We start from the raw sequence: 25,160 nt of genomic DNA, 5'->3' as shown, positions 1-25,160 counted from the left end.
TCTTCTAGTGTTTTGTTCAGTAAATTTGTCCTTCACACTCAAACAATTTAATACAGAACAGAATAGATTGGTGCAGAGCGTTTCGTGTTGGAACACCCAAGACTATCTCGTCGCTCCATTTGCCCCCAGCGTATCAAACTCCGGTGCAGCCTTCTTGACCTCAAACCTCTTACTCAGAATCACAAACTGACCCACCAGAATCATCTGACTCCATTTTGGCCTATCACCATCGTAAATCGCATCATGCAACAGATCCTTGCACCTATCCCACTCCAGAAATCCAAGTGCCTCCACATTCTCCTTCGTGATCAGTCTCTGGAACAACTGGTGAACAGGACCATCGGGCTTATACTTCACTGGAGCAGAGAAGGGATGTTTCTTGCGAGCGTAGAGTTCAGGCGTGATGAATGGTTTCATGGCTTCTTTGAGAATCCACTTCTCGCTGAAACTACGAGTTTGAGGGTCGTAGTGCAACTTTACAGAGGGCGGAAGCTTCATCGCATATTCCGTTAAGCGATGATCGAGGAAGGGCTGACGGCCTTCGACACTGTGGGCCATCTCGCAGCGGTCGCCTAGTACGGTAAGGAGGCCGTTTGCGAGAGATGACTTTATCCAGATGTACAGCGATGTATGAAGCGGATGCCACTTTTTGGCCATAAGCTCGCGGGTACGGCCATCGACAGCGTTCACAGCCGTAAGACGTTTGTCACTCTGTCCAAACTCGTTGAAAACCCAAGGCGCAAAGAGCGGGTCACGGAGAGAAGCGGTCTGCGTAAAACCAAGGAAAGAGGTGTTGTTTACTTGGGCACGAATGGCAGCCGATGTCGCAAGTTCCTTTGGACCTGATGTCTCTGAGCCCTCTAAGCTCTTGAATGTTGCCACGCGCTCTTCTTCCGGAAGCCCGGGATTTGGTCTTGATAGATCTGGTTCGCGAACGAAATCCGTAAGGAGCTCCCGATATCCCGCAAAGTGTTCATCTGATCCTTCTCCAGTGAGGACGACCTTGATACCTTCATCGCTGGTAAGCTTCGAAAGCAAGAACTTGCCAACAGTGCCTAGATCAGTTACTGCTGCTTCGTTGTGCCAGACTGCGTTCTCGATGTTGGCGGCAAAGTTCTCCTCGGTCATCTCGCAGTGATGCATCTTGACTCCTAGCCATTCAGCTGTGCGACGTGCGATCGGCTCTTCATCGTGTTCTTCACCAATAAACTTAACGCTAAAGCAATTGATCCGCTCTGATGCTGGAGCTGTGCCAAGCTGTGCGCCTTCAGTGTCCATCAGATGCTTGACCATGCCTGCTATTGCGCTTGAGTCGATGCCGCCGCTCAGGAATACTCCGATTGGTACATCCGCACGAAGTCGATCTCGCACAGCATCAACAAGGTGCTTTCGGACACCCTGGATCATCTCATCTTCACTTCTCGTTTCGATTTCACGCTAAGCTTGTCAGCGATGTTCGTGATGCACACGCCATAGCACATACCTTGTCTTTGAAGTCGACATCCCAATACTTGTCTTGCGAGATAGTGCTGAACGATCTGCAGACGAGGTAGTGACCAGGCAGTATCTTGGAAACTCCTTGAAAGATGGTTCTCCCATCGCACAACCAGCCCACGTCTTTGATGCTTTGCACGTCCCACTCAGGTTTCCATCCAAAAGGAAGGAATGCTTTCATTTCGGAAGCGATCTACCCAGCGGTTGTCAGTCCGAAGTTTCTCGTAAAAGCGAAGAGCGGTCATACCAGCAATTTGCCGTCTAAAATTGTGTAGTACATGGGCTTGATGGCATACCGATCGCATGCGGCAATGAAGACCTGAGCTTTGGAGTCATATAGACACAATGAGAACTCTCCGCGCAAGTGCGGCAGGAACGATAGACCATGCTTCTTGTACAGCGCCAGTGCAATCTCAGAGTCTGACTGGCTCTTGAACTTGTAGCCTTCGGCACTAAGGCGGTCCCGAATCTCTTCATAGCCGTACAGCTCGCCGTTGACTACAGCGTGAATGTCGTTGTCTGCATCGTGGAATGGCTGTTCTCCTTCTGGGTTCAAGTCGACGATCGCTAATCTGTTGTGCCCAAGAGCTAGATGATCAGGATGTTAGTCACGTGTTCTCCCCGTACCCGTAGTCACTTCTTGACGTACCCACGCGACAATCTTCGCTGATCCAATGACCATCTGCATCAGGTCCACGATGCTTGATGGTATCCAGACTCTTTTGCAATGTTTTGCTCAACTCTCCACGTTCCTTCGCTAACGGTCCATGACCCCGCAATGCGACCGCACAAGTGATGCCACACATGGTTGCGCGATCCAAGAGATCCAAAAGGAGAGAGCGTGCAGCGCTTCCCCATATCTTTTGATCCGAAGACCGGCGATACTTCCAAACATGACGTAGACACGAAAGTCGTAGCAGTGATCGTTCAATGAGGTTTGATCGTTCCTGATAAGCCCGCGTCGCTTGTTACTGGTTTGGGTGTTAGTGGATGCCCCTGGATCGCCCAGATCGCGCGGCTCCCAGCGGGATCTTCGGACTTTCAACAGCACGACCCCAGGTCTTCCACACATCTTCAGCTGTGTTATCGTGATTGTTCCGCGATTGTTCCTAAAGCCAGCGTTCGTCATCCTCGACCGGCAAGCCCCGGACGTAGCGGCGGTAGTCCCATCCACGCCACGCGCACTTGAGACATTGCTTTTTGTGCTGAATACTCGGGCCCGCCATGCGATCTTCCGGCTCCGATGGGCGAAATCGACAGAAAGATTCCCTTGACTCCGATCCAAGGAGGCCGTCTTCGCTGGCGACGTGAAATCTCCGCAACCCGGGACAAGCTGCCGTTGTACGCTTCCTGCAGTGACCATCGACCGCCACCAAGTCTTCGCTCCGCAGACCCTCCTCAGTCAGATCCCATGAAACCACCAGTTTCTTAATCCATGCTGGTTGCGGCTGCCAGTATTTCACCAGGGAGCGGTACTTGTTGAGCTTGAGATTGCTTCTCTGGCCGACAGGATCATGCGCATACGTCAAGCCGCTCTCCAGAATGAAGAAAAGGCGTCTGAAACACTCGGTAATCGATCCACACATTCCGTATCCTTCGCTGCTGCTTCCTACCGGACCCGAGAATTGTATCGTCAGGCTATCGAGCCACAAGCTGAAGATGGCGTTTAAGGGCCGGAAACCCTCGAAAAACTCTCGGCGCTGGTCAGCGCAGCCATGGATTGCACATCCAGGAATCACTAATGTCAAATGCCGAAGCGTGTGGAACTTAGCATGCATTCCAGTAGGCGTTCTCGTTGCGACAGGTAGCAAGATGCGCACCCCCAGATCGCTTTTTGAAAGGACAATCCTCTTGTAAGCCAGCAACCAGCTTTTTGTCGCACGGATCGAAACTCCTTCGCACTCGCGCTTTGCTTGTCGACACGACAAAATCAGTCCACGACATTTTTCGTTGTCAACAGGCGGAAAGTCCAGAAGCTCGTACATTGAGATGCGGATCTCAGCAGGTAGTCTGAAGAGAGATGAGGACGACTGGCTATTTTCGTTGGGTGCCATGTTTAGTCGCTCCGCGTCCAGGAATGAGTTGTGAATTGATAGGGTGCTCCAATTTATGGAGTTGCAGCGGTCATATACACCGACTCTGGAAGCTGTTGCCTAAACCCCGCACATCTGGTTGGCTGACGCATGATCTTCATACTGCCCAGGTGCGACCTATCTCCTCTTGCAGAAAGAGGAACATGAGTGCCCAGCAAGTCTTTAGATCGTTTCAATCTCACCTGCGGTAACCACCTCGATGGGGTAGTGGTGACGCTGCTACTAGGCGCCGGTGAGTTGATGAAGACTGCTCGGTATGGTGCAGTAGTGAGATGGGCAGTTTGTAATCCATTCCTATAGCTAATTTGTACTCAGACATACTGAAATGGCCTAGGAGTTCCGTCGATTGCTGATACGGCTTCCTGAGATTGATACTTTTCCTATTCAAAGCCATCTGTCGTAGACCGCTTTCAGGGCTGCTGACTATACTCCAGTCTGCGCTTACTTCAAATCTAATTGCAGCAGCAGTAGATGCCTTCACTGCTGACTGACTTCGGCTGAAGCAAATCTTGCCATCTCGTAAGGAAAGGGTCATTTCCGCGTTACTATCGGTACTTTAAAGCCCTTTGACTGGACCTTGGAAGCATACGCCATGTTAGTAACGATGCGCGAGATTTGCGGCCACATTGGAAGCTCTGGCAGGAAGTTTCTTTCCATCAATGACCAGGCATGAAGAGGTTCTCTTTGTCATTTCATATCGCTCGTCTTCTCTATGGACGTGAGGGGATGGGTGACCGGTGAAATGACGTGGCAAGCTGTTGTGTAACCCAAATAGGCCGATGAAAAGGACGTGCAGCAGGTCTTTATCAAGCGCTCATCAAGCTACAACCCCGCCATTACTCTCTACACCAACTACAGCACACTCTGAATAACTAGCCAGTAAGTTCAGCTTCTCCGTATGTCCGTCGATCGTCGCTAAGTCCATTACAGATTCAACAACAGCCACTACAACAGTCACGATGAAGATCTCCGTCATTCCCATCTCGGCGGCAGCAGCATTACTCATGCTCATACCCATCGCCTCAGCAGGTCCGATCGGATATGGAATCTGTCAGGCCGGCTGCTCTGCAGTCGTTATGGCCTGTTACGCTGCAGGAGGCGCGACTTGGGGTGCTACGCTTGGTGCGACAGCTCCTGCCACCATCGTCGCATGCAATACTGCTTTTGGTAGCTGTCAGGCTGCATGTGCGGCGGTCCTTCTAGCCCCGACACCCTAGAAGGTAACATTACACACCCCGTTTTCGATCTAGCTAATGCTTTATAGGCGAGCACTCCAGCTTAAGCTAGTCGACGATCATTCGCAAATAGGGTCAAGATCTAGTCGGATTAGGTCTGAATTTGTTTCGAATAAGTACACGAATATGAGAAAGAGATGAGTGATATCACGAACATTGGGACTGTTAAGGAATGAGAGATGATCACGAAGTGGTAGCAATGAATATAGTAGCATGGCAGATTGCAGTCTCAACCGACAAGCCCAGCTGCAATCATACAGAATCTCTGCACAGCTTTGGTTCCTGACCTGTGTGCCATCGTGTAGTCTTTTCTGTGAATCAAAAGACCCCTTCCTCCATGATCGACAAACTATCATCAGCTCAACTAACCCTAGCTCTGACCAAGATCGGTGACAGTATACAGTATCCTCATGAGGACGGATATCGAAAAACCCGCCAGTATCGCCAGAAACAGGGATAACAAATTTGTGGAATTGTCCCATTCGCAGGCTACGAGTGAACCATTCATACCGTAGTACTCTGCTCTTGTTGACAAGTACGCTGTCGCATCTCTTCGAGGACGAAAGAATGAAAGATACCAATTGTCTGACGACGAAGCAAGTTTTCCCCCAGACTTTTGAAGTTTGACGTAAAACGGGGTTGGGAGGCTCACACGAGGGCTCCTAAATGGTTGAGCGATCACCCGACAAATTGAGGTAAATGCCGGGTCATCGATGCCGCGCTGTCCACAGGACTCGTATACAATATCAACTCTTGAGTACTTGGGCAGATATTCCCAGAATGATAAATTTAGGGTGTCAAAGTTCCGCCGTGGCTGCGCGGCCTCATTTCGTATGATCATGTTCATGGGTCGCATGTCCAGAGCATCGACTGATAAAGTGTAGTTTGAATTTGCACGCCGAATGAGGCGACACGAGCATCTCAAGGCTTCATAGTCGATCTCATGTTTGATCATTCGACAAGTCCAGCGGAGCCCGACGAAAGGCTGTTTGCCCAGAAGTCGAAAAGGCTTTTTACCATCGCTCGTAGGTAGAAAGTATGAGTAAATCATAATGCGCAATTCTGGGGGTAATGCTAAGAACGGGAAGTAAGCCATCGGAACAATAGCTGTCATATGTTCTGACGTTGGGCATGCTAAGATGTGGTGTCCTTCAGTGATGCGTCTTGAAAGGCGGCGGGGCTGTACACACTGCGCAGGCAGCAATGCCAGGGTTAATAAGCGCATAGAAAAGCAGGCAAACACCCGCATATCCTTTGCCTTACGCACATTGGATGCACCTATGAGCAAGCAGTTTCTCCTGACGCATTGCTGCATACGCTCATGATTACGACCGAATTTTGGGCTGAAAGTCGACCCTCGAGATAGTAATATGAGACACCAGAAATGTAACATTGTGTACGATAACACCCCTACAGCGGGAACAGCTCCCATCCACCAACAACGAAGGCCGCAGCGAGCGCTGGCTGAATTGGCACACCTGTTGCGAACGCCGCGTTCGACGTGGTAGACGATTCGGTAGTAGTTGGAGTCGCAGTAGCCACGCTTTGCGCAGAAGACAAGCTCGCCACCGCACTGGAAATGCTTGTTACCATAGGCCCATCAGGCTTGATGGCACATGGGTTCCCATCTCCCCACTGTAGCTGATCCAGCGAACACAAGTCCGACTCATTTGCGTCAATCATAGCGAAAGTGCCCAGTTGCGCACAATTGCCTGTAACATTCCCGAAGGTAGTCGGGTCGGGAGCCTTCCACTCGTTAGGCCAGGCTGGAAGAAGCGTAAAGAGAAGTTTTGTGTCATGGGAAACACCAATATCAGGCCGAGGATGGTCGCATCCCTTATTCACATCACCCCACAGGATGTACCACCTCAATGAGTATGCATTTCCTCCATAGTTTGGTCCATGGACCCAATCCCTAGGATTCGTGTGATTGACAAGGATATATGGCGATCCATCAGACGTTGTAAATGTGGATGCATTATCCGCGGTAAAGCCTATCGACCATTGATCCTCTATGACACCTCCTGGTATTGGGTCATCGATGGTGTGATACGGCCTAAAGACGGGTGTACGAAGTCAGTGTTTGTCTCACATGCAGTTCGTACATAGGCAATTACTTGCATGATATCCCATGCAAAAGTGAAGGGGCCAAGCTCAGCGGCCGCGGTCAAATTCTGGAATGCGAACACGATGGGTAACGATGAGGTAAAGTCGTAAGTTTCATTTTCGCGAGGAAAGATGACGTCGATTTCGAGAGCTGGAAGGTTTGATGTTGGTGCTGAGGTTTGTGATGATGATGCGGGCGTGGAGGACGCGACAGCCGTTGCCGCGGTCTGGGCAAAGGCTGATCGACAGGCAGCCAAGGCTGCGACTAAACACCAAGAACAACGGGCCATCTTCAGGTAAGATTTTGGAAGCAGTTTTGAAGGACGCAGACGACAGCGTCGCTCAATGAATGTGTTGATACAAAAGTGAGTTGCGTCTTATGCCCAGGGGCCAGAATCCTTCGCAATCTTAACCTGCCGCGCTCCCGTTTAGGCGCCCAGCTGGCTGGTCACTATTGGTGTTGATCTCTTCTTCCATGGGAAATCCCCTGTCATCCTTTAACGACACCGAGTTCATCTAGTACCAAAGCTTAAAAAGAGTAGAATTCCACCTCAGCGATGCCCGTTCTGGCCGGAATTGTAATAGCGATAGGAAATCCTCCATAGTCAGGATCCTCATTCGGCATCATCGCGTTGGCTCCACTCCTCGTCTCATCGCCACCTAAGGTCCTCAGTGTCCGTAACTTTCCTGTCGCTATGTCTTCCACGACCTTTTCTTCGTTCTTCAGAATGCCGTTAAACTTCGTGTCAGCCCTAGTCGATTGACCCATCACTTGAAAGCCCCAACCAATAAGCAAAAAGCGTGCTCCGCCACGATAAATGACCATGCCGCTACCGGTCCCGGGCTTGCCAAAAACGAAAGAACGCTCAATAGTGATATCCCAATCGCCAAAACGCTGTTTGATGGGTTTCGACGGATCTTTGTCGCCGGTAAATTCGTCAAAACAAAACCCCACCGACGAGCCTGGGTTACGTTGCGCTTCCAGTACGATTTGAGAGACTTGTGATAGTAGCCCATAGTGCTTTGTGTAAGGATTGGTTTCCGGCTCCAAAGTATCGATGCCAAAGGGACTGGCCAAAAGAGCCTGAAATGTTCCGTAAGCTATCCAGATGCGCCGAACCCCGTATTCATCTCGTCGCTGCTCCGGGATGAACAGAGTATTTCCACGATGTCGGTACTTGCCGCATAAGCTAGTGTACTCATTAAGGTAGATATCTGGCGCGATGAATTCGAGGTCAGGTGCGAATTGCAGCCAAATATCGAGGACATTGACTGTGCCGCCACCTGACGGATAATCTCCTGGATGACCACCACCACCAACTACAATGGGGGTATCGTTATCGGCATCATCTCCCGCATAGTTCTGCCATACATTTGTGTATAGCGGAATGGGATACTCCACTTTTCCGGCTGCTGCCACACGGTTCACGTAGTGTGCATAATGATATGCCATGAAGAGCTCGTCAGTCCTGCTACCGACGCCGAACACTTCCTCCCAAGTGCCAGATTGTGGCTTCGATCGCGCGACAAAGGTTTTGAGGTTGGCTTTTAGATCGGGGTGTAGTTGATCGTAATCGCGGCTCAAGAATTGGAGAAGTTCTGCGGGCACTGGTTCGGAGAAGACTCTGTTGGCCTCGGCACTTCCGTCGCGACTGTCAAACAACAGGCCGACTTCGTTTTCGACTTGCACCATCAATACAGTACTATGTTTCTCGTCTACCTCTTTGAGGTGACTAAGCAACTTTCGAAATGCTTTTGTGTCCGCTTCAACGTTCTCCTCATTGAAAAGTGACAGCACATCCGCAACCTCAATCACACCTCCCGCCTTTCTAAGTTCGGCACGAGGGAAGCGTTTTGGATTCGTCTTCACCCATGATGGGGTGTACGTTGATCTGCCTAGCCATGTATGTGTCAGGATGTGGGAATAGGCTGCAAGGGCATACCAACATACCGTTTTTAAAAGATCCGAACCATAACAAGATTAAGTGCAAGCCATGTTCTCGAGCGCCCAGTATGACTTTGTCCAGCTCTTCGAAGTCGAACTTTCCCTCTTCTGGCTCGACCATCTCCCAACTAACAGAGCCAAGTAGAGTATTGACATTCGTTGCGACCATCTTGGGCCAGATCTCGCTCATGTATTCGGCAGACGAGAGCGACGAGTTTTGCAATTCTCCGCCCAACATAAGATATGGTTTGCCATCAACAATGAGTTGCTTGGTGTTTCCATGTTGTCGGAGGTGTGGAATGGTTAAATTGGAAGTCATGATAGATCAACAAGGCCCAAAGGATCCGTGAGCATGTGCAATGTCTGGAAACGAAGATACGTCGTGCACCGCCAGCACCCAGAGATGTTCACGCAGGTTCATCGTACAGCACGTGGAGTCCTCCGGGGCCGCTCCAGCGGGGTAGTACCTACCGAACATAGGAGTGTGATTTTACCGGTGCTAGAAGTGCAGCCATAGCCCAACGTGTTCTTCGACCACAATAGCGCAAGACTCAGTCGATATTGCCAATGGCGAGACCTTGTTGTCGGGTTCCTCTCCAGATTTGCGGGCTGCCCAGGTGGTGTCGCAGTGATGACTAGTCTGCTACCAATGTCTCCCTGTGCTGCAGCAAAGTATTTGACGGTCATGACTGCCCAGATAGTTACGAGATCGCAGCGTGCCTGATCGGCCGGCGCCGACGCTAATACGTATTAGGTTAATGCTGTGCCTCTCCCCTCATCTCACCTTACGCGTCACCAAAGTGCAAGAGCAACCGGACTGTCAAAGCTGCGAGCCGCATATCAATTGCCAGTGCTCTTGTCGTTTGGTTCACCTCTCAGGAACTCTGCCAGCTGTCGAAGAGATGCATGAAGACATCCACACCCACGTCAGGAGCCCCTCTATGATGCTACTATGAGCATCTCATTGTTGTCTACTACTTGAAATCCATTCCCTCCAGAAACCCCTCGAAGCTACCAGACCTGTCCCACCCACCTACCTCATCGACAACCTTCTTACTCCAAGCCACACCCTCTGCTTCTACGTATGTCTCTAACTAAACAATTACGCCGTTCTATAACCAGCAAGAGGCACCTCTCAAGTAGCCTGTCCAGGCGTGCCTGGCCCTCTTCCTCCACTCTGCCCATCACCCGGTTCATCCTTACGCTTTGAAAGGTTGGGGTTACCCCCAGGTTTACCCTCCGGCTGGGACGCCACAGCCTTAGGATTGACATCCTCGGGCTTAGGAGCCGGCTCGACGTAGAATTGATCCGTATCCTCAAAGCTGCCAGGGTCGTAGACAGCGGCGCTTCTAGCATCGTCGCGAGAAGATGACTGGTCTGGAACGCTGCTTTGGAAGTTATCGCTGCCAAATGGTCTGTAACCGCCCGTTCCCGCAACCGCTCCTCCAGTAGCTGGATTCACATATGGGATGGGGTATCGTCCAGCATATAATCCTCGCGTCCCCGTGCCGTTGGGAGGAAATCCCTCATGAGCCCGAAATTGATAAGTTGTCGGGCGCCTGTTGAACCCGATCCTCTCCCTCTCTTCCACCGGCCCAGAGTTTCTACCAGCGGCAATCCATGCCCTTCTCTCCAAGTTCGCTCTGTGTCTCTCCACGTCTTCCGGCCTCGGTGAAAAATCAGGGCATATCGCATTAGAACGCGCACGATTCATGCTAGGGTCAAGGGAACTCTCAGTTCTCTCGAATGGACGGCCAACCCCCTGCGTGTAAGGCGTGTTTCCAGAAGTGTCCGAGTTTGTCTAACCATGCGCCCTGCGTCGGCGGTTGAAATCGCGGATTTCGGCAGCTCTACGCGCGAGGCGGGATGGCGTTGTTTCTGCGGTGTTGGCCGTGTCTTGTCCTTGGTCGTGGCCAGTCAAAGGTGGTTCTTCTGAGATTGTGTTCATTCGACCAGCGCGATCGGGGCCGCCTCCTCGACGGGCTGGAGTACTGGAGTGGTCTTCGCCCTCGTCGACAGGATCGTTGTCTTCTGTTCGGCTAGGTGGGAGGCCATCACCGCCGTCTTGCCGATTGGTGTGCGTTCGATCCATCTGATGAGTACAAGGCTGAGCTATTCGCAGTGCTTCTAAAGGTCTTTCAGACGGGATTTATAGATGTACTTATACTCATAGTTCTGGTAGCAATAGGTACCAATCGGTTTGTTGTTGGCGCGCTCAGAGCGGCTAGTCGTAGCGATGTAGTCTTGTTTGTGGGCATAGAGGGAAACACCAAAAACTGATCTTTGTATGCGCAAAGTATGGTCTCAAGCGAAACCCAGCTATTGTTTGTCGTAAGAGATGCGTCAGTTTCGAAGAGGCTGCAGTACCGCATGATGATCGAGCTCATGAAAAGGACAATGTTAGCATGGTAAGTATTGTGATAACACTGGAGTCATGTCGCAAATTAGTTTGTATGCCCCTTGCAAGTACAGGAGCTTGATCGTTGTATTAGTATTATCGAGTTGGTGTATGCAACTTCGCCCACCCGCAACTATTCTCACCCCCAAGATTACCAACTGTAGAGCTGGATCCGTGGAAACTAATTTAAAGCACCGCGTCGTCGCCAAAGTGCTTTGCATACATGCCCAGCGCCTTGATCGGGAAGATGAACTTGTAGTTCGGATAGGAGATCATACTGTTCTTATGTTAGCCACCATTCATCATCAATCAATAATGCGTGAACTTACCAAGACTTGTTGAACACTCCCTCAATAGCCTCCTGCAACCACTCTCCGTTGGCTTGCTGCCTCTGCATGATGAGCTTGACAGCCCTCTCGAGCGGCTCTTTGTGTGGGAACCCGCCCTCAATCATTGCGATGACCACCCAAGCAGTCTGCACAACCTGACTGCGCGGATGCTGCTGCCAGACACCGGTTTCACAGCTCTTGTACGTCTCGCCCCAGCCTCCATCTTCCATTTGCTTGTCTAGGAAGAACTGACACGCCCTTCTCACACGTTCAGAGTTGCTGTACTGCTCTCCAGAGCACTTGAGTGACTCAAGAGCAAACATGCCGGCATAGGTAAAACAGATACCCCAGCTGCCGTACCAAGATCCATCTGGGCGTTGGGCGGCGCGAATGTATGCCACCGCGCGGTCGCGGAAGGCAGAGATTTCCGCGGCACGGTAATCGGGGTAATGATGTTGGAACATGTCGAGGGCGGTCACGACAGCGGTTGTGCATTCAGGGTAGTCATACTCGATCATAATGTTACCGAAGACTTCTGCTGCGTTAAGATGTTCAAGGAGTACGCTACCCCGTGTCGGCTCATAAGAAGCACAGCCACCAGAAGCGTTCTGCATAGTCAGCAGGACGTCGATGGCATCTTTCACGCGGCGTTCGTTGATAAGTTCAGGGAATGCGTTATCCCTCTGGAGGATAAGTGTGCTCTTGAGACCTTCGGATGTGCAGTCGCTGACTGTGTAGCCCTGCTTTCGTGTACTGAAGCCCCAAGCACCTTTGCGTTGTTGACGGTAGCATGCGTGCTGGTCCCTGGTTTCCTCAAGAATCTGCTGGTCTTCTAGGAACTCAAGACTCTTCGTGAGCATATGCTTCCATTTCGTATCCTTTGACCAGCCGCAAGAGTCAACAGCTTGGATGAGGAACGCGGTGTCCCACGTTTGTACACCGTTTGTACCGTTCATAAGCATGCCTTCATCCTTTACCCAGAGGAACTCCGGAAGTGTCTTGAGATGCTCGCGAACAGCATGAGACTTGGGTCCTTCTTTAATATAAGCAGCCAACATGTTCATAGGACCGTTGACAGGACCCAGATTGGCGAAGTCGGTGTTCTCATCCTCGGCTTCGATCAGCCACCATACATGCTCTTCAGCCCGCTTCACCATCCAAGTGGGCCTGATGTATGGGAACCATATAGCGGCCATGAACCAAAAGAGGACCTTGAGCATCCAAGATTTCGCATGGTAGTTGTCCGTCGGGGCAATGGTATTCCGCCGTGCGCCAAAGTTGATGTTCTCAAATGGCTCCATCAACAGTTCGGCCCGCAGTTGACGTGTAAGGTCATTAAGCGGGTATGACCACTTCTTGGAGTAGATGTAGGACATGGGCAGGAAGACCTGTCGCATATGTATCCACCACCTCCACGGCGCGATAGGGACCCAGTCTGGCAGCAGCCACAGCTCAGGTGGACAGGGATTAACAACGTCCCATTCCGTCACACCCAACACGCTCAACCAAAACTTTGCCCAATGCGGACCGTTGAGCGCGCCACCTAGCTTCCAAAGTGTGTCCCGCGCCTTCCGCATTCTGGGGTCTTCTGCGTCGACGCCAAGCAGCCTGAGGACGGTATAGTTCATTGCCGTACCAAACACGGTACTCTCTCCCTCGATATGTAGTCCCCAGCCACCGTCTTCTGGATTCGCGCGGGCAAAGAGGTAGTTCTTGATCTCGATCGCATGCGACGCTGGTATTGGTGTCTCGGTGACATACCAAGTGACTACGAGGCCGGGGAGGAGGAACATGGGACCGCCGTATTCGCAAGCCCAGTTGCCAGGTGGGAGTTGGAGTTGGGAGAAGAACGTGAGGCCATTGTGCGCAGCTTCAAGGGGTGTCTGTGCCGGTGCAAGGGCTGGTTGTTCCTAAGGTCAACGTCAGTTATTGGTGTCTACACGGTTAGAAGAGGTGCACACGCACCGTGTCGAGGCCTAGGAAGTACTTGTCCGCTGTACTCTGCGGCCACGACTTCATTTCCTCGTCGCTTTGCAGATAGTGCCATGTCTGACATCCTCGGTCGTCCTTGAGCCTCCATCTTGTGTAATCTGTCTTTTCATCTCCCTCGTGGCTCTTGATCACGCCCACCGCGTCGTTCAGTATCTTCTGGCTCCCGCTGCGCTTTGCTGCGCCGTTAGTCGTGCCATTAACATGCGACATGATGGATTCCTGGTCTGCGAAGTCTTCAGTGTTGTCCTACACCCCTCCACTCGTACCGGGAAGGCGTGATGGGGGTGACTTGGCCTCTTGCTGGGGTCGAGCACTCCGGGTCGGACGTCTTGGCAAGCATGCATGAGTAGAGGCAAGCGCGTTCTTGCCAATCAACCTTGGGACGTGAAAGGGAGTGTGGATGTGCAGCGCAGATCAACTTTACTCCCATGAACTAGTAGACATTTACATTCAGACTGTGTGAATGCGATGTGTAGTTCGCATTCGCAAACTTTCTGCTTCAACAATTCCATAGACCCTGAACGCGGGTCCTCACATCCCTGCCACGTCCATCGACCAAACCTTGAAGCCACTGCAAAGACGCACGTCGACGACTGTCCCAGCATCCCCTACTTCTTCGAAACTCGCGCGCGCTCCCGATCTACCATCATCCCCATCACACATGCAGCCACTTGCCCTTTGTCGCTCCTGACTCAACAGCCGCACGGCAGTCTTGGCAGGCACTCCCGCGGCGAAGCGCGCGATCGACAAAAAGCTGACCACTCGGCTCACGCAAGGCTTACATTCCCGCCCCCTTTCAAAGTTACGTGCGCAACGTGACGCACAGATCGCCAATCGTCGCATCGCGGGATGAGGGAGGATCCGAGGCCGAAGTTCTGCATCGACGATGAGCTTGATGGAGCCATGACTTCATTGATCGCATACGTGGACTTGCGTCTGAGAGGCATACATGCTGAAGGGAAATGAAGATCAGCATGAGTGACGAAATCGCGAGGTGTTGTGAAAGCGATGTAGGCATGGATTCATTGTGAACTTGGGGATGAACGATTACTCGTGCTTGTATTCAATGCTCGCATTCAGTTGGCGGCGGGTATGATGTGGTACGTATTTACAGATACTACATGTCGAGTATCGAACTAGCGAGAGCCGCCAGGGCAATCGCTCTGCACGCTCAAGACTGAGGAATCCGCCAAGAAAAAAGAGACATGAGCAACATATGGAAAAATGCGTGTGCCTTCCAAACAAGAAAACACCGTGTAGTTGCTCTTGGAAACGTGCCATAGACAAGGCCGTGAAATGCTAAACATGCTTCGAGAGGTAAAAAGAGAAAGTGGTGAATCGTGGTCTTGTGTATGTGGTAATCGTGTGCTGTGGTGGTAGTGGCAAAATAAAATCGTTGTTTCGGGTATCGCAGAAAAGGTAACCTCTCATCCATACGCGCTTGTTGGGTATGCGTGATTTCAATCGCTAAGATCGGGGTTTGCGACGAAGAGCCTCGTCCCCATGGTCATGGTCCGCTCGTCCACACTGCCTCTTCGAACCAGGTCATCCTTACTGCCCTTCTTATCTGTTGCAGCGGGTGGCTTCAACATTCCAGGCGCTGGCATTTGCCCCACATCGCCAAAGTTGCGTTCCCCACTACTGCCACTGCCTGTGCTTGTGTTGGTCTTGGTATGTTGGAAGTAGCTGTTGTCATTGGGCGCGTTGACGTCGTATTCGGCTGGTGAAGGGGTGGGCTCTTCTTTGAGGTCGGCGAGCTCGCCGTCCGGGGATGAGTTCAGCGGGGGAGTGCTGTTAGAGGATATGCGGCCGGTGGGGTTGGCGTAAGACATGCGTCGTCCTGAACCGAGCGAGGAACGGCCTGAACCTGTGCGGTGGTGGTACTGGCCATTCTTGACTGAGCCTGCGTCTTCGTCGTCGCCCTCGTCCACCTCGGAAGCACTGAGGCGCATAGGAACACCAGACCCTGCATACGTGACAGGTGCATATAGCGATGCTTTTGGCAGACCGTGGTGACGCCCAATCTTGGACCGCACACCGCCGGTCATGCTAGATCCTCCTGAAGCACTTCGCGGGGGGACGTGGTGGGGTCCGCCTGCTACCTCCATGTTTGCCCGCATCTTAGCCTGCCGTTGCTGTGCAAGCATGCGGGGGTCTTCGTATTGGGCCCGGTCACACCACACAGTAGCCTTTTGTTTCCGCATGAGTGCAACGTACGAGGTGGGCGAATTGCCGCCGGAGCGGGTGGACGAGGAGCGACGGAGGGCGCCACTGTTGGAGCGGTTCGGCGTGCCAGTGGTAGAGCTCGTTGACGAGGTCGGGGTTCGGCGGAGACTGCTCTGGTACTGGGTAGGGTATTGCGAGTTCATGGTGCTTGCGGTGGGTGACTGGGCGGGGAAGATGCCTGAGCTCGTAGTGCGCGTTCGTGAATGTCCTAGTTGACCGTCGTTGTGGTATTGGTGTTGCGGGGGTCGCACCGATATGCCGGGGTTTGCTATGGGTTTACGGCGGAGAGGAACAGCCCCGTAGGCAGAGGTTTGCGGGGGTTGCGCCATGACAGCCTGCATGATGAATGGCTCTGCTTTCTTCGCGTCACGACTCACGGAGTGAAACACAGATCAGCGCGCTGACGTCGGACCGACAGCGTTAAAGAACAGACAATGACGTTCTTTTTGGGCAAACTAGCAAATTCTTGGTGGGCAGTGAAGGGGGGTCGGTGGAGAAGTTGTGCTGCGGCGCTGCGACTGATGCAATGCACTGACTCCCACTGCTTCCGGGTATGGGCTGATGTAAGGTAATGGCCACAGGAATTGGTGATGCTGATGATATGCAGACGGCACACGGAGCAAGCGAAAGCGGCAACGGCGGCAGGGCAGTCGAGGCCCGGCGGGAGGAGTCGAGATTGGAGGGATGATGTGCGAAGATTTGTGGTGCTCTGGCAGGCGTGTCGAGTCGTGGGCGGAAAGGGTCCTTAATAGCAATGGTCCAGTCCAGCCAGAGACGCTAGAAAAGCTTACTCTAAAGAAAGAACAGGTCAACACGCGCGGTTTGAGAGTTAGGGAAGACGGGTAGACGCCAGCTGGGCTGCGAGGATCAAGCGTAGCACCTGCATGGCGTCGAGGCGCGCGAATTGCTGACTTACAGATGGATGCGGCGGCGAGGTCGCGAACTAGCCCACCCGAGAGTGCAGCAGCGGCACACGCAGCTTTTGAATAGGGAAGTACAAAAAGAAACGTCGGCACTGTGGGCAGGCCGGTGGGGAACAAAGGGAAGGGCGCGTGTATGGAGCAGTCAGACTGATGGCAGCAGAATCGGGACGAGTGCGCCCGCAAGAGGAAGCGGCCGTGTCTTGTATCTTAGTATCTTGGGTACTCTCCGTGCTTGCCGTTGAGGGCGATCGCGCTAGAAATGGGTGAGCCGACGCCTGGGAACCACGTCTCCACCGCGCAAGTGTCAATGACGAAAGGCCTCCTCTGCAGCGTCGCCATGGCGCTTTGCTACTATGCCATCTCCCAGACGCGATCCAGCACGTCCATAGTAGGCTCTGCTAACGCCACAAAACCTGAATCCGTCGCGCGCGAGAGGCCCCTCAAGTCAAAACAGCCGCCCCAGCCAGGCGGAGTCGCGTCCGTATACGGCTCCCGACTACTACCTTGAGCCTTGCACCCCGAGCATCCCGGCTGCGCTGCTGCATACATGTCGCCAACTTCACGAATCCCGCGCGCTGCCGAGCTGCTCCTCTCCGCGTCGAATCATCGGCAAACGTGGCTCGAGCATCGCGGCCTGCAGGCCCCAGTTAGCTGTGCATGATCGCCTCTGGTTGCATCCCGCCTTTCTTTTTGAACCTCACTTTTTACGAGCTGCGAGTGCTACGTCTGACACATCGCTCGTGACACCGGCTATAGTGTTTCATCCTCAGGCAGGCGTGCCCTGTGCCGCCATCTTGCCTCTGAAGCCATGACCGCGAGCACTGTCTAATTGTCGCCCGCACCCGTCGCCAGCAGACTGCCGGTGCCATCATCGCGAGACCTCACCCCAGCGCACATCTGACCGGGATACAACCAAGGCCCTGATACCGTTTCATCTAACGTGATGTGTTGAACAGCCCGCTCGCAGGCCTTGCTCATCCGCTACTTTTGTCTATACTATATCCCAGAGTGGGGTTGCATGCACATCGATGCACCTTCAGCCGTTCCCCGCTCTCTAGCACTGCGCGCTCAACCATGGGACATGCTGCAACGCCAGCCGAGCTCCTCCAGATCGTGATCTTTGCGACTATCCGAAAAATGTTGAGGCTCTTTTTTCGCATCACCACCATCGCCGTCTTCGGTCAATTCTGCCCGGCAGATCCGCTTCGGCCTTCGCCGAGAATCTTCTAGTAATAGGTATTGCCACCTCCTGACCGTCATCGTCAATACCAGCCTGCGTCTCTGATGATACCCATCAATAATCACTTTCTGTGGAGATACGAGCCTTTCGGTGGGTATTCATAGAAGGAAAATTGGAGAACAGCCCGTACAAAGCGCAAGTGTACCAGACTCTGCGTTTGTGGCGTAGCATCGCGTAGCGGCATCCTTGAGCGACATCGTGCTGCGAACGCCGCCACGGAAAAGGACCCTGAAGAGCTGAATTGTAGATCATTGCTTGATTGTGCCCTCGGGTCTTTGTCACCCCGCGTTCGGTCGCATGTCGTTATCGCCAACCTCAACTCTCCGAACAGATGTCGAGCGTTGTCGACCTTGCCTCAGCTTCGATGAGGCTTTTGTTCCGGCTGCCATTGTGATGTTGCACGCCTAATAGGCCGACGACCCGCTACCAAGCATCTTCAATCCGGAGGCGCAAAGTCCAATACATTGACGGCACATGATTCGTATCTACCCACCTTTTCTACACACCATCACAGTCCACAATGCCAGTAAAACCCAAGCCTTTGGTTTGGAGGGTTACACAACGTCCGCAGATCTCTCACCTGCATGCCAGATCGCACACCATCATTTTCACGCTCATTTTCTTTAGCGGCTTGTGTACGAGTAATGCCCCTTGGCCACAACAGCACGAACGCAGCACAAGGCTCGGTTTCTGCCGTGCTGACGAGAATCGCACCTGCATCGTGCTACGACGACTGGGTGTCGTATCTCCAGACGGGGTAATTGTTATCGTGAAGGCTACTTTGGGCAATAGGCTTGCGCTCGGGGGGCAGCTGGTCCGGCATTTGGGCCTTAGTGTCGGTCTTGTGCCGCTGTCATCGGTACGATAACTCGTGGTCCTTGGTGTGATGAACATTGCCGACTGCATGAGGGGTCCTCCGATATCTCAGACAACAGCATCGTACGACCAAAATTGTGCATGCACAAGTCGTGCATTCTCGCAGTACATGGGTATCGAATGAGGTGGGGCATCGAATGAGATGGAGCTTGCATAGCTCGTCCGGAGATAACATTGTACATGCGCCTCGGTTCTCCCTATCGTGACCCCACTAGATTATATACTATCGCTCGCTCAGATCTAGTAGACGTAGGGAATCAGCTGGTACGGAGTCTTCTGCTTGAAGTCCTCCCATTGCGCACCATAGCGCTTCTCGCAATACTCGTTAAGTATCGGGATTGCCCGCTGTGTGAAATCCCACGCGAAGAAGGCTCCTACTAACGCACCCAACGTGTATCCTCCTCCGACCATGGCATAACCCGCTCGCCAGATTGTGTAGCCACCGTAGTTGATGTGGCGCGCGAAGCTCCAAAGACCTCCCGTGTAAGCTTTGCCTTTGTTGTTGGGGTCCGCCTTGAAGCGCTTGCGTTGTATTTCTGCGACAAGTTCCGTCACGATGCCTACGACGTATAGCGAGCTGCCGACGAGGAGCGCGGGTTGTGGGAAAGTGGCTTCGGTCGAGGCGGAGGTAGCTGATGTGAGGAAGGCGTAGGTGCTCAGACTGTTAAAGACAGCGTTGAACAGACCCACCGCGATGGCGCCGTTGACTGGCATTGGCTCTCCGGAAAGTGCTGTTACCCAGATGTTCTGCTTCACAGCTGCGCCAACCGCCATTCCAAGCAATACCAATCGGTATGGTGACAGGCCCAAGCCATCGATCAGAGATATGCCTGTATGCGTTGGCAATCCGGGAGGTAGTGTTCGCAGTCCTACGCGATGTAGGACAGATGTGCCGAGGCCATGCGCGAGGATTGAATATTGAAGGACAGGCTCGATGCCGCGTAGGAGGAAGAAGGTTACTTTGCCAGCTGGTGTGGGTGTGTAATCGCCGCGTGCAATCAAATCCTTCTTCTTCGATTCTTCTGATCGAGGATCGTTCGGGTTGCCTTTCTGGCCTTGGCCTGGCGCCATTGTGCCAATTGTCTACGTAGTACTGTCAACGTTAGTACTGTCGTCGCAAGGCCGGCTAGAGCGGGGTTACCTGGCTACTGCTGTGTCCAGCTCGAAGACTTGAAGTGCAATTGACGGTAATTCTGTAGTCCAACCCCGCCAAATAAATATATGCTGTCTCCTCGGCCAGTTGATGCGCGCTCGGTCACTCGAAAGCGCGAGCTGATCAATATCTGATGGAGGATCAAACGACGGGCGGGTCATGACGTATACGCTAACCGCTTACTCGGGCCCATCGAATGCCGTCTGTGAGAACAGGAACCTGCTCAACCTCACGTTCTAAAATTCTGCTGTTAAATGTATGCTCGCCATAGTTATATGAATTGATGACATAGTCGGAAGATAGCTCGTCGGCAGCTCGAAGCAGATGGGCCGAATTCCCTCGCTGTCCGAATACAGCCTAGTATGCGCGTGTTCCCGTGATGATTTACATTAGCGCGTTAGGAAGCGCGTGCGCGTCCAAGAGCCCCTCTTTCCATTCATCGTGACTTTGTTGGGACGCGACCAAGCCTTCTATTGATCCGCATCATCAATTTACTTATGTTCTTCTTATAGACCTAAAGACGCCATTGTTGAATTCCTCGATTTGTATCTAATAACAAACCCCAAGTGCCCCTTCGACGTCAAAGGCTCGGCAACGTTCTTGCGACTATGATGAGGATATTGAGGCCTCAAACGTGCGCATCGACCAATTGTCCGCCTGCTCTGCGTACACCGACGGTATTCCGCACAACTCTATCGAGCCTTTTCACGCTCGAACATTGATACCTTTATATCATAGATTGGCGGCACCGTTCACGATATCCACCAGGTGCTGTTGGACGCAGGCACAGCACTTGCTACTGCCTTTGGCATGTCGCATACTCAGTTCAAGCATAAACAGCCCTAGCAGGCCCAGCACGATACGATAATCCCCGGTTTACGTACATCGGCACGCCTACAATGACCGTCACCTTCGGCGCCATTTGCAGTCTCCTACAAAACGTCGAGACCATCACGACACGACGACCACGGTTACTTGCCAAGCAAGAGAAATACCCTATACGCGAGACAATCTCGCAGTGGTTTCTCGAGCAGAGAGAAGCCCTAGATGATCCCGATACAAACGGGGGCGCCGTCTTGTCTGCTCTCTTTCCACATCGAAGGAAAGATCGAGTCTATGGAATGCAATCGCCATTACTTGCAAAGAAACTTGCAAGTCTACTTGCCTTCAATCACGGTCAATTAGCTCTATTTGAGGGCTGGCATACAGGGAACTACGGTGACCTTGGGGCGTATGTCGAACGAGCAATGAAACCTTGGGATGGCACATTCGCCAGCAAACGTGCATTTCCGATCGAACGAATCGACCGATTGCTCGAACAATTAGCAGCGAGCTATCGGTTCTCCGACGAGGTCATCAGGAAGAAGCGTAACTCGGATTTCCAGACCGATGCCGAGCTGAAGGAGATACTCGTGAGACTCGAGTCGTGGGAAGCAAAGTGGTTGGTGCGTCTCGTCCTGCGAGATCATTGTACCGTGGAGCTTGATGAGAAGTTTGTTCTGGACTGCTACCACTTTCTCTTACCAGAATTGTTGATGTTCCAAAATGACTTCGACGCCGTCTTCAAGATGCTCAAAGGCGATCTGAGCTGCTATCCCGCAGTACCAGAGCACTCAAAGCAAAGATCTTTGCGAGTCGACGCGGCACAGAAACTGAGAGCTATTGTTGGAATCAAGGTGGGGCGACCGACGTTCCACAAAGCTTGGTCGTTCAAGCACTGCATGCAGCTTGTGGGTCAGCGCGCTTGGGCTGCCGAAGTGAAGTACGACGGCGAGTATTGCGAGATACACGTTGACCTGGACAATGCACCTAATGACATCCGCATCTTTTCTAAAAATGGAAAGGACGCAACGGCGGACCGAAAGCCTTTGCATGCTACGATTCGCGAAGCCCTCCGTATCGGTCGACCAGACTGCGTCTTGAAGAAGAAGTGCATCATCTTGGGCGAGATGGTACTTTACAGTGACAAAGAAAAGAAAATAATGGGGTTCTCCAAGATCAGGAAGCACATCACCCGCTCTGGTTCTTTCATCGGCACGCTTCAAGATTCACTGCCGCACGAATGGGAGCATCTCATGCTCGTGTTTTTCGACATCCTTGTGCTGGATGACGAATCTACTCTACGTCACTGCCTTCAAGACCGTCGCAAGATCTTGAGGAACCTTGTCCATGTAATCCCCGGTCGGTCAATGCGATCGGAGTGGACACTTTTGGACTTTAAGACAGGGGATGGCATAACAGACCTTAAACAGATATTTGCCCGGAACCTAGCCGAACACCAAGAAGGACTAGTTCTCAAGCCGTTGCATGCGCCGTACTTCCCACTTCTCTCAGAGCAAGGGCATCGTCAAACAAGTTTCTTTATCAAATTGAAAAAAGATTACCTCGGTGACATGGGTGGTGAGAGAGATTTGGGCGACTTCGCTGTGGTCGGGGCTAGCTTTGATGCGCAAGTCGCGGCAAAGAGTGACTTGAGGCCTTTACATTGGACGCATTTCCATTTGGGGTGTTGTACGAACAAGGATGCGGTACAACGCACGGGTGCAAAGCCAAAGTTCAAGATCGTTGCGAGCCTCAGCCTCGACAAGTGCATACCAAAGAGCGATGCGAAATACATGAACGTTCAAGGTTACATCCGCCTGTCTACCCTACGAGACAATGGGTCGACCCTTGAGTTCGAAATCCAGCATCCCAAAGGCTATGACTGGCGGATGACCGCAGCATTCAAGAAGCCTTTCGTAGCAGAGATTCTTGGCGGCGGCTTTGAGAAGCTCCAAAACGAATCCTTCGAAATGTTGCGACACCCCAGAGTCAAGAAGATACATCATGACAGAACTTGGGAAGATGCTGTATCTTTGGAAGATTTGGAACGCATGGCTGAGGAGAAGTGGGAGGTGCCTGATGCTGACAAGCTCGATGGGCATGCTCGTGACGTTGCTTTGCTGGCCAAGAAGTACACCAACGAGATGGGCGGTTCCCAAGCGACTGTAACGACCGACGATACTACGCAGCAGACAATTCAGCGAACTACACCTCACTCGTCGCCGGTGACGCACCACCCGACGACCACACAGGTCATTCGCGAAGCGACGTCCTATAGCGCTACAGTTCAGGAAACGCAGCAGCATACTTGCACCACAATTTCAAGTTCTCCAGGTTCTGCAGGTGGTAGCACACAAGGTAAAGGAACACGGGCATCTCGCGAAATGCGTATTCTTGTGAGAGAGGACACAATAGGGCGCCTGAATACCTTACGTCCTCCTACACCAATGTCGACGGTATCTGCGGCGGCCAGCTCGTTACCACTCGTATCTAGTGCGGTGTCTAGCCTTTCAACGGCAAGAAAGAGGCGCAGCTTCATGGACATGATCAGCCCACCCAATGCGAAGCGGAGAAAAGCACTGGTTCCCTTACAGTGTTCAGCGAACAACCGCCATTTAGGCCAGTTCGATTATGACTCGCAAGAGGGGATCGTGCACATTTACGCCAAAGAAGGAGTCAAGGTACAGATACATGCCGCATCCCGAGACAACGAAACGGGTAGCTAGGAAAGCATGGTCTGGAATTCGCTGCTCCATGTAATCATCGCTAGTTGTTGTCGCGCAGTTTCGCAATTTTATGGAAATGGGCCTGGATCAAGATGATTATGATAGTCTGCTTGATATTACTGGACCCCGCATGTCGATGTCTCTCGCTCTTCTTCGATCGGTTCTAAAGACAGGATCTTCCAGAGTCACAGCCGCAATGGTAGACCTAGTGCGTTCGCGAATCTGTCTACGTTGATGTGATTCCAATCCACACATTACGTCTCGTCAAAAACTTTGGGAAGCGAGAATGCCAACCAAGGTACCTGCACTCACGAATTTTGCTACTCACTCGGGCCTCATATAACATCCACGCACACTATTCTTGATATCCATTTCATTCATCTTCCTTTCCATCACCGCAAGAACCGACTATATCACCCCAAGTACCAACCACATTACCCCAAGTACAGACCACCTCGCGAACATGGGACCCAACTCCACCGGTAGAAGACGTGTCAGGGACTCGGCATTTAGACATAGATCTGCATCCATCTCTCTTACGCCTGCGGCGCAAGCTGAGATTCAAGACATGATGCGGCCTATGCAAAGCTCCAGCATGTCTATGAGCCTTTTGCAAACATCGGCACAAACGCCTCCCCGTATACAAAGTCTTACAATCGACACTGACGAAACTTTGCCGCACTTTCCCAATGCACCGGTTCCTGATCCGATTGGTCCTGATGATTTACGAAGGACTGATGTGATACTCGCTCTCCATCGGCATCCAGTATGGAATGCTTTACAGGGCCCCATGCGTTCTAGCACCAGGCAAGAACGCGCAAGTCGCAATCCAGGCGCGGTGGGAGATGGGCGAGTTATTGAGAGCGCTAGGCGAGATGTCGATTATGCTCAGCCAAGCTATGCGTTCAGACGCTCGGAAGCCACGCACGAACTATTTCGAAGACTCGACCTCGACCCAGCAAAGAGCGAATTCGACGATAGTGCACTCGAGCGACTTGCAGCAGCCAGCAAGCCTTTTCAATGTCCGGTCTGCTTCGAAACTGTGGCCAATCCTGCTATCATCGTGCCGTGCGGCCATATATTATGCCAGCCGTGCCTTGATCAGATGCGCAGGATTGCGCGGAGCGACAGAAAACGGATGCGATGTCATTTCTGCCGAGGAGACTTGATTGTTCCTACTGACTGGAAGTCTGTGCGTGACAAGTATGGATTGGGAGAGGAAAGTAGGGATGCTGTCAAGCCGCCTGCTGACGACAGGCAAGACGCAGGGGAAGGAGGTAGCATGGTTGGTGGCATAGTATCGATGTTGAAAACGGCTGTGTATGAGAGGCTGGGATAAAGCATAATGGTGCCCCAAGGACGTAAGGGACGCGGATGGGTTGGGAAGAGAGGCGTGGCTTACATAAGGGTCTGAAGTAGGTGGAGCCGTCGGCGGTTGTGTTTCGGCTGCATGATCCTTGTCAAGCTTCCAGAAGCCGCTCCAGGGCCCATGCACCGTCACCACCGAGCGCGTGGAACTTTGGCTAGCCACGACATTCAGGTGACGCTTGACACAACCAATCTCCCCATTGCGCCTTCTGCTTGCTGTCTTTGATTGATGAT

General features: G+C 52.4%; 6 protein-coding genes across 6 annotated transcripts; 1 reads left to right on the top strand and 5 right to left on the bottom strand.

Annotated features, from left to right (window-relative positions):
- Window positions 1-102: 102 nt before the first annotated feature.
- On the bottom strand, window positions 103-2,300 carry J4E87_000175 (uncharacterized protein; the record flags this gene model as incomplete). Its single annotated transcript, XM_049371834.1, has 4 exons — window positions 103-1,437; window positions 1,484-1,687; window positions 1,742-2,082; window positions 2,144-2,300. The coding sequence occupies 4 exons, from the start codon at window positions 2,298-2,300 to the stop codon at window positions 103-105; spliced, it is 2,037 nt and encodes a 678-aa protein (XP_049237968.1).
- Window positions 2,301-7,457: 5,157 nt separating this feature from the next.
- On the bottom strand, window positions 7,458-9,111 carry J4E87_000174 (uncharacterized protein; the record flags this gene model as incomplete). Its single annotated transcript, XM_049371833.1, has 2 exons — window positions 7,458-8,824; window positions 8,880-9,111. 2 exons carry the CDS (start codon window positions 9,109-9,111, stop codon window positions 7,458-7,460), a joined length of 1,599 nt encoding a protein of 532 aa, XP_049237967.1.
- Window positions 9,112-11,457: 2,346 nt separating this feature from the next.
- J4E87_000173 (uncharacterized protein) lies at window positions 11,458-13,802 on the bottom strand (the record flags this gene model as incomplete). The annotated part of the gene is made up of 3 exons (XM_049371832.1): window positions 11,458-11,548; window positions 11,601-13,510; window positions 13,566-13,802. The coding sequence occupies 3 exons, from the start codon at window positions 13,800-13,802 to the stop codon at window positions 11,458-11,460; spliced, it is 2,238 nt and encodes a 745-aa protein (XP_049237966.1).
- A 1,250-nt stretch (window positions 13,803-15,052) lies between these two features.
- J4E87_000172 (uncharacterized protein) lies at window positions 15,053-16,159 on the bottom strand (the record flags this gene model as incomplete). Its single annotated transcript, XM_049371831.1, has 1 exon — window positions 15,053-16,159. One exon carries the CDS (start codon window positions 16,157-16,159, stop codon window positions 15,053-15,055), a length of 1,107 nt encoding a protein of 368 aa, XP_049237965.1.
- Window positions 16,160-19,097: 2,938 nt separating this feature from the next.
- Window positions 19,098-19,928, bottom strand: J4E87_000171 (uncharacterized protein; the record flags this gene model as incomplete). Its single annotated transcript, XM_049371830.1, has 1 exon — window positions 19,098-19,928. One exon carries the CDS (start codon window positions 19,926-19,928, stop codon window positions 19,098-19,100), a length of 831 nt encoding a protein of 276 aa, XP_049237964.1.
- A 981-nt stretch (window positions 19,929-20,909) lies between these two features.
- Window positions 20,910-23,558, top strand: J4E87_000170 (uncharacterized protein; the record flags this gene model as incomplete). Its single annotated transcript, XM_049371829.1, has 1 exon — window positions 20,910-23,558. One exon carries the CDS (start codon window positions 20,910-20,912, stop codon window positions 23,556-23,558), a length of 2,649 nt encoding a protein of 882 aa, XP_049237963.1.
- Between the last annotated feature and the right edge of the window lie 1,602 nt (window positions 23,559-25,160).

The sequence above is a fragment of the Alternaria ethzedia genome (genome assembly GCF_023757985.1).
Source record: "Alternaria ethzedia strain BMP 0044 chromosome Unknown scaffold_1, whole genome shotgun sequence".
NCBI lineage: Eukaryota > Fungi > Ascomycota > Dothideomycetes > Pleosporales > Pleosporaceae > Alternaria > Alternaria ethzedia.
Note: the sequence above shows the minus strand (reverse complement) of the source record. Positions and strands in the feature narration are given on the sequence as shown.